At 34.1% G+C, this 13,713-nt stretch overlaps 1 protein-coding gene across 5 annotated transcripts in view; it reads left to right on the top strand.

Moving 5' to 3' along the window:
- Window positions 1–13,713, top strand: part of LOC120623362 (protein sickie) — a 205,557-nt gene that overhangs the window by 96,404 nt on the left and 95,440 nt on the right. For 3 of the 5 annotated variants that reach the window (XM_039889340.1, XM_039889342.1, XM_039889339.1), the window contains exon 4: window positions 9,195–9,298. In XM_039889340.1, coding sequence (XP_039745274.1) covers window positions 9,195–9,298 — 104 coding nt within the window. Of the gene's footprint in view, window positions 1–3,511; window positions 3,821–9,194; window positions 9,299–13,713 lie in introns of those variants that run through there. The other 2 variants (XM_039889344.1, XM_039889343.1) reach the window with 2 other exon arrangements.

Raw genomic sequence — 13,713 nt, 5'->3', positions numbered from 1 at the left:
ATGTGATCGTCATCATCATCGGCCTATTAGGTAACGTCCTACAGTGCTGGGTACAAGTCTGGTCTGTCATAGGACAGTGAATTTAAGAGCATAGATTTAAGAGCATCTAGCTAGAGCAATCCATAGTCAAGCGTTTTTATCGTTTATTTAATCTTTATGCTAACTAAGTCTGCTGTTTTAAATACATGTGATGAGGTTTCCGACTAGGGACAATCGTATTCTACCCATCGAGAATATAATATTGAAGTCGTTAATTGTACTATGACACACCGGGTAAATATTATAAGCAAAGCCCACAATAGCTGTTGAAATACTTTTAGGCCGGAAGGCCACACAATAAATGAATAAAGTCCCTCACGATTGAATTGTTTCATCAAACAATTCATTACAATGCTCACTTTTATTGAAATCCTTTGGTGTGTGAAAAAAATATTCTGTGAGTACACGAAAATAATTTAAATTTGGAAATAAGCCTAGTTATTAAACAATACTTTATAGACTAGTTTAAATAAGTACCGATATTAATTTTTTGTCACATAAACTCTGTGTGGTTTGAGATGAAGTGAGTGACCTAGTTGTCGTTAATTGTTTTACTGTTAAGTTGAAAAAAAAACTGACCACTCTTTTAAGGCTTGTGATCACGCAAATAACCTTAAGTGTTTAGTTTGTTTGTTTGTTTAACATCAGGTACTAGTATTATAGGCAATCGCGGGTTTATCATAGACGTACGCCGAATCGGGCGCAGTAACATTATATGTATCTACTGCATATTATATACAATTTATTTTAATACTTTAAATAACCAACACTAAACAACTTGAAACAAAATTATTTCTACTATAAAGTAAATACATTTTAGTTCTCCTATGCTAATCAATAAAGAATTCGCATGGATACAACTGAAAAGGTTAGACGTGATTTGATGATTTAATCTTCTTATTTTTTTAATATATTTTTTAAAGTTATTACTCTAGGTATACCTGGAGCTAACGCCAAAATTTATTATTATAATTAATTTAATTAATTGCTTTAATTAAGTTCTCGCTTTTCAAGCTACTTTTTAGGGAGCGATAAGTTAATAAGCTGTACCTACTACAAAATCAAACGTTCAATTAACAGCTGTAGGTATATTGTCATACCTACCTACGTTACATCAACTGCATCTCTCCAGTGGCAGTGCCAAACACGGTCCATTGAGCATTTCGGCCGCAAACGCCGCCATGATAATTTCGATAATGCACTTAAACCGAGCCTGTTCGCTTACAATATAAACCGATAGTTTGTTTATCGTTGATTTGCTTAATACATGCAAACTGGATGTTGTCCATTGGCGATTCTAAGCTCATTGTACCTAGTAGGTAGGTATGATAGAATTGCATGCTAGGGTCAACAACACAACAAAAATTTTAAAAGATATAGGTATCTTGTTCTCTTATGGGGTTGAAAGGAATTCGTGTATCTACTAAAATCAATACAGTCTTCAACTACATTCTGCAGTTTCTAAGTTATTTCAAGTAAACATTTGCATATAACTTATGCTACTAGTATATTAACGTTGAAAGTCTTAAAAAATCATTTAAAATATATTTGAAGGAATGTACGAGTATGTAATGGTCGTACTTTAGTCGTAATTTGGGTCGCGTGAATTTGGTATTATTTTTTAAAACTTGTCGAACAAAGGTTAACGAACCATAAGCTCACCGCGCCGTCGTAATTAAACCTTTTTCTGTGCCCTTACTTCTTCGAATGGAGACAATAATATGTAATCGTTCAGTCCCCTCGAGAGGCGGTTATTAGCTCAATTGTTGATTGTTATAGCTTGTTATAGCATGATATTAGACGTCATTTGAATTTGACACAATGGACCGAAACTTAAATACAGATATAGGTATAATAGATATTTAGATTTTTACGGGTCGGTCAGTATTCATTAGTGGTTCGGTTCGACTCCATTCAAAAGTAAACTTCTTTATCAAAATATGCAGATTTTAATTTATCTACTTATGTTGTTCTTCACTTTCTCGTTGTTATGAAGTAATAGTGAAGATGTTAAGAACTGAGTGCCTCGGGTAAAGGTTTTCTAATTACGTTTATTGATTCGATCGCGTGAAAGTTAACTACGTTTTATATGGTATCGAAGTAGTGCCATCTAGTGATAACACCGGCAAATCTCACACCTGGCACTCTGGTTTTATTTATTTAAAAATTATATTAACGACTGCTCTTAGTTTCTCAAAATCGCTTGGAACTAAATTAAAAAAAAGTTTGAAATTATTTCTAATAAGACTTAGAAGTCCGACACAGACCAACGTAATAAGTATTATTTACATTTAATTTCTGGTGTCAATACTATATATTTAAAACGTTATATAACTTTTTTTAATGTCCCATTTAAAAAAATCAAGGGACGCAGGCAGAAAAGCAGAGACTAAACGGTGCTAAACATCAAAAGAGCACCAGTCGCGCGAGAATAATTTGTATTTTTTACCGGTTGACAGAACGAACGATCCCCGACCTATCGGTAGGTATTTTCGTATAACCATTTTAAACAAGGTTATACCGTAGTTACATAATGACAAAAATGCAACGTTCATTCCTAGTCCTTAGTAGTTGAAGACTATTCTGGTAGATGGCGCTGATTTATTTGTAGGTCGAATTAGTGGAAGATAAATAGAATGTCTCCAATCTATACTATATATAAACATTTTTATACTGTACTTTTTTTTCGAAGTCTTAGTTGATGTGTTTACATATTTGCTCTACTTTGTACCTACATGTAAAAGATTTTAAGAAGATACCGTAAGATAGTTACAAAGCTATTGTATGGGCGTGTTACAAGCCTATAAACTAGTTTCTTGTATAATTTTACCCTCTGTACTCGTAGGTATCTTGACGTTTTGTTATTCAAAGTATGCCCAGTTACTCAGCACAGACGCATCGATCTGACCTTTGAAATTCCAGCGACGCTTCAATCGATGGTGAACGATGGCATTTATGGGGTTCGGTTATGACGGTAGAAATGCGTGGAAACATCTCACAAACTGGTGTTTCGAGTATTTAAGCTATTTCGAATCCATACCAAATAGAAAATAATATTATATAGGTACTTGATAGACGATTATGATTTTTTTACATTATAAATAGTAACGTTTCATTCATTAACATCATGAGATGTTATGATGTTAATCATAGTAAAATTATTGGTGCCCACTAATTAATGTGACTTACATACTTTACCTATTATATTTTAACGTGGATTAAGTACTTTAGTAAAAGCAGACCTTGCTTAAGTGCCTACTGGTAAAATCTAGGTCGACTTATAGGTACTGTGGTGAATAGCACTAGGCTAGTTTTTGGGTCACTAGGTTTTGTTGGTTAGTTTGCAATCGAGCAGAAAAATTCCGATATACTTTTAAAATGCAGTGTAAAATTTGTGCCTATAGCTTCAAAACATTATTATTCAGTCGATTACACACGGTTATTGATGATGCATAATATGTTGATGTACCAGCATCACTCCTTGACCGAGGTTGTGTCCACATAACTTTGGTTTAACCGGAGTATGTAAAATAACTTAAATACCTCAGAAATTTTGAAGAAGAATTAAAACAAACATCAAAGCCATGTACGCCAATACATGTAATTATATAACTAAAACTGATGATGGATCGTGTTTCGTCGAAATGTGAAGTGAAATAAGTGTTTTATATCAAAATAATAAAACAAAAATGGGCAATACAAATTCGGGACAAGGGCATCATCGACAAAACAGCAAAAGCAGAAAGTCCCGAAGTCTGCCAACCTCACCAGAAGTAAGAAGGTAAGTCTGCCAAAAAGCGCGAGTAAATTAAAATTATATTAATAATATAAATATCAATCAACAGAATGCGATACCAAATCATGCACTTACATTTAGCATAACTATGGACTCTATTATAATCCGATAAACCACGGTATCACCTGAAGAACGCCATATGCTGGAAGCAATCAGCTGGAAAAAAAAGTGGCAATTCTCATAAATCGGACTTTTTCGATTTTTGGTCTTTTCCTAATTTTATTTTTAATGTACTTCACCTATTCAGCAAACAAGAAAAATTCTAATCCCTCCAGCCATTTTAGATTTTTTTCGAGACACGCACGGAAATTCATTTTTTCTATGAATATAGATAGATATAAAAGATAAGATAGATGTCTTAATGAAAACTTTCCTTCGAAGAGAAACCAAACAAAAACAGACAATATCCGAACGAAAACATATCCACCTCATTCCGTGACCAAGAGTGCTTTGTTAAGTCTCAACAACATCGGGAGTGAAAATAGGGACACCTAGTTCACTTAGCTCAGCGTTCTAAAAATATCCGAGCCTGATTTAAGTCACAGTTCGTCGATCTTTACGAAGCATATCATCAATATCGTAAAAGAGAAATAATCTTTGATCTCGACGTGTTCCTTGAAGGTATGTAGTACAGGCTAAACAATGAACAGGGCTTTGCCTTTTATAGCGTGTATTAAACTTTGCCTTAAGATCTTGGGACAACTTACATTCAAAGATTATTATTTATTTCCACATTAGGTTAGGTACTTGAGCAATATTTTAAGTTTACAGTTAGTTATATTTTACTCTTTGAACATATTGTTGGTTTTAACTGTTCTTTTGACGTGCTTTTTGGAATGCATTACTACACTTGTTAAACTCACAGATGTTTAAGCAAATTATTACTCTCATTTCTTTCAAAGATTTTTATCTAAATAACCTATTTGTTAAACTAGTTATAAGCAAACTTTTCACAATAATATCACCGCGTTCATTAATATTTACGTGCCTTTAACGTGATGCTTTTATAATAATATGATTCATTACTATAGGCATTTAGTTAATATTGAACTTAAAGTACTAAAATACTAGTTTACTATAGATTTAAAGCAACATTGTTGAGAGTTGCATTTAATTTTGTCCGCGCCATTGTGATAATTTGGACAATGTCATTTTCGAGCAGCTCTCGGAAATTGCACTCACGCGTGACTCTTTGTTGCATCTATTTTGGATATTTGTACTTTGTATATTTACGTAATAATTATAGAAGTAATTAGCAACGTTTGTTAGCTAATTTTATCTATTGAGCTATGAACCTACAGAGGGGTTTGAATAATTTGGCTTACCTACTCGCCGATTAATAATTTTTTTTTAGTTTTTCACTACATACAACGATTTAAATTTTTTTTAAAGCTTGTAGTTGACATTTACGAAGATATAGCCTTGGTTAATAGCTATTGTAATTAACTTTACCTATATCACACGGAGATATCATAATATGATTGGAAAGATTGAAACCAAACGAAGTTATTTTATATGGCTGATATTATACTTATTATATGTGCAAGTAATTACTTTAAATAATATACATTTTAAACAAAACATAATAGGACAATAAAACATACAACCGCCGCTAAGCAGCATTGTTGCAATGCTATGTTCCGGTCTGAAGGGCGTGGTTGCTGGTGTAATTACAGGCATCTGTGAACGGTGAACACAGGGCAGCATTTTGCAGGACGTGCTTGTTGCTTGCCCTGTGAAGCTCATGTTTATTTTCTTGCTCTGTTTACAGGCGATGGATTTCCACTTACCATCAGGTGGCCATCTGATGAGCCCGTCAATTAAGACTATAAAAACGTACAAGAGAATAAAAATATAAAGAAAGAAGAAAAAAGTAGACAGTAGTTAAAAAAATTGCCAGACATTAGAGTATTAAACTAACTGGTAGTTTACATTTTGAGTAAAAAGGTGTATAAGTTAAGCCACTCTCTGGCTTAACTTATACACTTTTTAAGCTTTATTGAAAAGCAACCATAATAAGCTGTTCATATGATAGTTTTGCATGTTCCAGAGCGTGACAGACTCAATTTCCGAGCCGAGCCGCCCCGGAAGTCACAGTCACGCGCGATACCGTTGGTGAACTTTAATAACGAAAACGTAGACTAATTCGAGCTTCACCTGTTGAATATTAATATTAGCTGTCTTTTGTCCACCGACACTTAGAACTTTAAAAGAAAGGTTTGTCATCATTGTCATATTAAACTATTATCGGGTACTACAGGGCGGTCTCCAGCCGCAATTAAAAGAGTTTAGAGCGTAGTTCACCACACTGGCTAAATGCGGATTAGTGGACTTCACATTCCTTTGAGAACACGATAGACTCAGGCATGCAGGTTTCTTTACGATATTTTCCTTTACCATTTGAGCAAGTAATATTTAATTGCTTAACGCATATAACTTAGAAAAGCATGAGATGAATGCCTAGGTTCAAACTCGGCCCCCTCGAAAGTGAAGTTGGAGTCCAAGCCACTACCTACCTAGGCTATCACCGCTTCAAGGTTTATGTAGGTATTCAATATTTATGATCATTCACAGCCTATTAACTGACTAATACTGTGCAGAGCCCTCCTATCTCCTAGGAGAGACTGCTCCTTTTTAATAAAAGATACAACACAAACGTTAAAGGCCACCAATGGGGACTGATGGCCTTTAACGACTTTTTGAAACTTCCGCTATTGAGGACGCCACTCTACCATTGATTAACAACGCTCTTAAACTGAATAACACATTAGAAATAGTGAGGGTGTAAAAAGTGTGTTGTTTAGCAACTCTAGACTTTGTCATCTTTAACAATCCTTTTTATGACATATGACAGTGATATTGGCGAAGTTCGAATTGCTACTTGGTGTGCTTATAATCCAAAAAGCAAAAGAAGACGAAGAAGATGTTTTCTTAGAAGTAGGGCGTCATGTTATCAAATCTTAAGTACCAAAATACCTCAGTTACGAAGACAGCCGAGTATTTTTATATTGATAGCAAAAGAAGAAATATTTGCCAAGGCATTTGAGATCAAAAGGATCGTTCTTATGAAAAATATGTTTTAATATAAATAATTCCTAAGGATTTTATACGAAGAGTTATAGGCACCAACCTCAACCGAACGTGTAAAATATCATATCAGATTGTAATGTCAGATACCCTCACAATGCATGTCAAATGACTAGGAAAAGGCACCAGATGGTCATTGTTTGAAATCGCACAAATTTTTTGATACAAACCTTGAATCACCAAAGGTTTAGGGGTAACAATCGTAAGTAAAGAAAGCTCCTATAAATAGCCGGCTTGTTATTATTTTACTCAAAAGTCAATTGCCATGTTAAAGGCTTTTTTTTTTTTTAATAAATAATGAATGAATGAATTTTGTTATAATAATACTACCAACACATCCACAGTATACACTTACACAGTAAGAAAAAGAACAAACATTCGTCTAGACCGCTGGGTGCAGACTATTGAATTAAGTTGTATCGTAGGAAGTTAGTAGGTAGATAGGTGCGAAACTTTAAAAACTTGAACCATAAACAGAATTAGTGATTTTATAAAGTTTGCTCAGTTAAAAAAATACATTAATTTACTTTCTAGTTATTATTGTGTAGTTTTGCTGAAACTTAACGTGTAAGCCGCGCCATCTTGTGAGAAGTAGCAACATTACGTTGCGAAAAGCGCAAGCGCATGCTTTAAATATTCAATTCAAACAGTTGAAGCTAACGAATTCAATACATATTGTAGTCCTTATACTTTTGAGTCCAGACACAGATTCTAGTTTGTTGCTACAATTTTATTTAACGTGTCTTATTAATTTAATTAAAAAAATTAATAAACGGAATAGGCACAAGTACCTTTTTGGATGTGCATTATTCCAACCACACTAATGCCATTGCCATAAAAGTTCGCCATAATGTTCGAGGTGCCATCATTCTGTCCAGAAACTCTTCCCCTGAAGTTAAGTTTAATAATGATGATAATAACAAAGAAAAAGGAAAGATATTATAAATTTAATAATTATAAGTTAATATTTGTTTCTCCTTTAACAAAAGTTGAAAAAACTGTGACGATGAAAGGAATATCTTGCATAGGTACAATGTATGATTCTATAATTATAGATATAATGAATAAATAGTGCAAATTGACCAATAAATAGACACATGAAAAGTAAAAAAAAATAATTTAATTTAAATTATTAAAAAGTACATTTAATTTAGTGATTTTTTTACAACCGAATTTTACCAATATCACAGATAACATACACTTAATACGCGCGAGAATATGACTCAAGCGTGCTCTCGCAGTTTAAAGACTTCGGCGCTCTAACATTTTGACATTGCGCAAACCGTTTGTTTTCATTATTCTACATAATTACTTAAAGTGTAGAATACATTTACCCTAATTTCTAATTGCGACAAAAATTTAAATTAATCTTGTATTAAAAAAAATCTTTCAACTTAAATTATATTTAAGTCTGAGTAAAAAGCTTGTAACGAAAATAAATTGCGATCATAATGGCGATGTATAAATTATAGCTAATTAGGTAATGCAGCAAATTGAATTATATTCCTACAAAGCTTTTAGCTTATTATACCTATCTACTCACTCCAAAGTTTCAGTGTTGTATAATTACCTATATATATATCTAACTGTTAGGTATATGTAATATCTAGGTATTACATCTTATTTTAGAAAACTATAAACACATAAGTGTAGTACCAATTATATTTTTTGGCCCTGATTTCTGACGTCATCCGAATGCAGGTCTTATCCAAGTAAACCAAAAACCCACACTCAGTCCAAACGTTCACTAGAGCCGAGGTAGCAGTGCTGGTGATTATTAACTACAAAAAAAAACTATATAGAGACATAGTCATATTACTAAGCAGGTAAGTAAACGAAATCAAGTAGGTTCAGTATTCATCTACACCTCAGGTTGCTGGACACAGGGCGGCACGTTGCAAGACGTGTTTCTTGCATGCCCTGTTTATATTGTTACTAGCAGGTGAACAATCTGCTTGGATCATTAAAAGAGTGCTAGCGAGTAAACTGCATGTACTGCATATACTAAGAAAGTATATGCAGTATATCCAGTTTATAGCAGTCCACTGCTGGCCTAGAAAATTCCCCCAGCGGTAGGATTTGCACATGGTGATGTTAGTAGTAGCACAGAGGTCGCTGCTGCTCGTTTTCCGTTGTATAACCTTAGTCGCCTAGTACCCATGAGAACAGACCGAGACCCATGGGAAGAGGCGTGAATGGGTAGACTACTGATTAGTAATATGCCGTGCTACCAGGGCTACAAAAATATGAAGGAATGTACTCTTGTTTACAGGCAGGTGTCAGTGCTGCAGACCTCGATACCTCTGCCGGCATCAGCCGCGGCGGTGCGAAGAGCACCACCTGACAAGCGACCGCTACCGGCTACCCCGGTGCATGGTAAGAAACTAAATATGTATATACCACCAGTGATGAAACGGAACTATGAAAATGTTCCATTTAAAAGACTTTAGTAGTAAAATAGTTCCTTTATTCTTATTTTACAGTGTTTAATCGAATAACTCTAATAACAGCATAACTCACTATAAACTCAAACATCATTGTTTTATTGTAATCTCCTTTTTGAGTTTAATAATTGAGTTTGGATTTAAGGTTATAAAATAAACAGATTTTTTATTTTTTTCATCTGTCAAGTGTCACTTTACGAGTTCTTTAAACATTGCGCACAGCCGAATCTGTATCGTAACTTTAGATGACGCCAAACGTCGTAAGTCATTGTCTAAGAGTTGGTAAAACGTTTGGTTTCATAAGTCATTAGTTATAGTTGTAACGTCCGTATTGGAGCTTGCTAACCATAAGAACAACAAAGAATTCACAAGGCCATGTTTCGCACATATCTAATACCGACCTGGTAAAACAGAAAATATAGCAGCAGTGTACCTACTCATTTCAGTACCTAGCTACTTTAATATTTCACGATTTTGTTATGTTGTTAGACAAAAGGCGCATGCAGATACCTACTAATACAACATGATTCACAAAGCTCGATGCGTGCCGTGACAAATGGGGCTTAGGCACAAACAGACTTGCAAATAGTGCTTAGAGCTAACACGTGTAACGTTAACATTATCAAATAGATTTACGTTCAGCTGTGCAATGTGTAGATACATTCCTCTTTGTCTATTGTTTGTGCTTTCCGCTGGAAGGTATTCGATTTTTAAATTCCGCCACGAAGTTATGCAGAACTGTGGAAGCTGCTATAACAGATAATAAAGCTGCAACACAATTAATTTACTAAATAGGTACTATACTAAAACATTATTGCGCAATTTTTTTTTTTAATTTCATTACAATTAATCCATGACTGCAATATCTTCTGGCGTTAAGTGATGATGAAGTGAAAGATTGTAACCGACTGTTAGGATTATGTCAATTTTAATATACCTCTTATCGGTTTCTACCCGACATTGTACCGGTACGCTAAATTTCTTGGCCTCTCATTTGTGTTGGTAGGGTGGAAACTAGCCACGGCCGGAACGAGATAAAAAAACTTTGACTGACTTTGACACAAAGACATTTATAATCACCGAAAAGTTATGGCACGATGTAAAATTCTCGCCCAAAAGGTAATTTTTGCCCGGAACCGTAAAAAAGGAATAAAAAGTGTTGTAAAGGTCGTAGCAATAAAACGTATTGTAATCTAGATTTCAATTTTATTAGTCGTAGACTAGCGCTCCGTAGAGAATAGAGATCAGTCAAATTGAAAAAGAGATGGAAAGGAACACCTAACTAAAGCTTTATTCACTTTTACTCTTATCCAGATAAGTGGAGAACATCATCCATTTATCGCCGGCTGTAAATGTAGCGGTAACAAGTCAACAAATCCGGAGACAACTTTTATCGATAGCGTTCAAACTTTCATTGCTATAACAGCAATAATCTCGAAGTATTCTTCACTTTATAGATATTTCGCAGAAAGAGATACACACGATTTGTTTGATTTCAAGCATAACATATAAATTGTTGTTTATCCATATAAGGTGTAAGGAGTTCAAATTAAACGCAGAAAAAGAGCTATGCCAATTAATTCGTAGATAAAAATGGATTCTTTCGGAATTACACTAAACCCAAAAAAGTGCTATCTAAAAGACTAATTAATAAAGAGGTAGATAAAGACTAATTCATTTTTGATGGAACTTAAAATGGCTAGATTTCAGAAACAGGTATGATATACCTATTAAAAATGTTAAAATTCAAGTTAATTGCTGATAAATAGAATTGAAAGGTTAAATAAACCTTTGGCTATGTCACGAAAGTGATAAATTACTTGCCTACTTTTACTATTGTTTTTGGTAAAAGTTTCACATAAATAATCAATAGGATCTATACATTAAAATAAATTGACGCTTGTCAATGGAGTTATGATTAAAGCCACTTGTTATGACTCTCACGAGTTGAATGACAATAATCTTAAGATTCGTTTAGCGTTCATACGATCGTGTGTTCACGCTTCTGTAGGCAGATGCACCGTCAGTTAATGTGCACTTCTCGAAGAGGGCACTCTTCTATGGTGATCAATTTGAAATTCGAATTTGTTAACGCCAATTAATTTCATAATTCAAAAATTGCCTCTCGCTTACATACTTCTTTTTTCGTTATCAGTGATGTTCATTTGATTAATTAAAAAAAAATGTTTGGTTAAACTTGTTACTTTTGATATGAAATATAAAAAAAAAAATCAAATTTATAAAAGTGTCGTTGGATCCACTAATTGTAATCAGCGGTGATTGTTAAAAAATAGTAACTAATTGCGTTATGTGAAGACGCTAGTACAAACTCGAATAAGCTGTGTTTGAACGAATTTAATAATAACTATGATATGGTTATACTAATTGTTCCATAATGAAGCAGATAAGTTTATTGTAAGTTTATTTTTAGACATAAACGAGGCATGTGTGGATTATAACGCCTGTGTACTAAATATCTTAAGCTCTTATGATTAAAATTAGATGATTATTAAGCGTTAATACTTCAAAGATAAGTACTTAGCAATCATGAAATATTTTGTTTTAGATCTATTTTAAGGTATTATTACAGAACTTAGAACATACAGAATCCATTATTGTATTGACTCTGTGGAATGAGTCCAAAAACAGTGAAAACGCCCCGCGCACGTCTCACTTGACACCCGCGGAATGTTGCTAGCTCACAAACTTTTTCTCATTTTCCCATTTCGTAGTAAACGTTGAAAACGTTATAGGCAAAATAAAGAATTTCAACTGCTAAATGGTAGGAAATGACTAACCTTTTGGTCGAGAAAAAATTCTAAAGTGGAGTTGTTGATGCTTCAATATAAGTCGTGTGCACGGTTTCTGTACGTTCTTAATTCTGTGGGTAATGTAATAGTTGTGATATGAATCGAATGTTTATAGGCTCCAATAAGTCAGGATTTCAAAATATGTTTTTTTTACTTTACCATCTACATCTGCACTTCTGATAGGTACAGGCTACTTCTCTAGGAGGCGATTTAGAGCATAGCAACCCATGCTACCCCAATACAGACTTGTGATGTACCAGTAATTTGCATTATCTATACCTAATATTTTAGTTTTATAATAGGCGTAACTATGTGGCCAAAATACATGCACTTTCATTCATTTATACCAATATAGATCGCATTGATATAAATGTATTGTTGAAATTAATTATTGTCTTTAACGAGCAATTTATTAAATTAAAGGTAACATAAAGGCAACATTTTGAAACTTGTAATATAGACCTAAAAGTTCAAGATGCCCTGCGATGATTCAACGCTTTCTCCAGTTAAATTCCTTACTCATTATCAAATATTACTCATACGTTCCATATTTCCTGACTTTACATTAGTGGAATATTATAAGTGCTAATAATAGTCTGATAATTAAATTTTTTTATGAGTTATATAGTTTTTAAAGTTTTTTTTTACAAGTAAGCTATCGACTGCAATCTCACCTGGTAGGAAGTGATGATACCAGTTTAAGATGGTAGGGTACTAACTGTAAGGGAGTATGGTAGTCATATTATCCCTACTCGGTTTCTACGCGACATCGCACCGGAAGACTAAATCACAAATTGTCCCTGTCGGGAATCGAACCGGGAACCTCCTACTTAAATTTACAGCGCTCACCTTTACGCCAGGGAGATCTTTTACGATTGCACTTTACCCAAACTAAATATTGTGTTTTCATTTGATAACCCTTCCATCATAATTCGTAACAAATCCCTTTAGGCCATTTAACAAAAGAATTAAAGCGTATAATTAAATTATAACTCATCATCATCATCAGTTCAACCGATTGAAGTCCACTGCTGGACATAGGTCTTTTGTAGGGAGTTCAAACTCCACGGTCTTGGGCCGCTTATCTCCAGCGGCTCCCAGTCAAACGAGTCGCTGGGAGCCGCTAGAAATTACATATGCTCTTTTTAAATTCCAATTATCTAACTTATTGAAAGTAATTTTAGAAAAGTTTTCAAAACATCAAATCTCAATAAATAAAAGACATAATATACTATTGTTCGCCTGAAAGAAATCGCTACGTAGCGACAAAGTCGCAAAATTGTGTACGCTGTATTATTTTTCGTATTTTTCTGCAGTTTTGTTTGGTTTGCAATAAAAGTGTATTCATTCCTTTATCCATTCGTACTAGGTACGTGGGTGACCAGTGATATTAAAGTGATGGATCGGCGAATAAAGAACGGATGCTGGCTCTTGATTAAGGTCGTTCTGATGACGCGGGACTTCCTTCTACTGCTCGCATTCTAAATAAGCACTTTGTTCAACTAGCGATAGTCTTTTAATATTTATGGTCCATAGT

The sequence above is a fragment of the Pararge aegeria genome, chromosome 4, assembly GCF_905163445.1.
Source record: "Pararge aegeria chromosome 4, ilParAegt1.1, whole genome shotgun sequence".
NCBI lineage: Eukaryota > Metazoa > Arthropoda > Insecta > Lepidoptera > Nymphalidae > Pararge > Pararge aegeria.
Note: the sequence above shows the minus strand (reverse complement) of the source record. Positions and strands in the feature narration are given on the sequence as shown.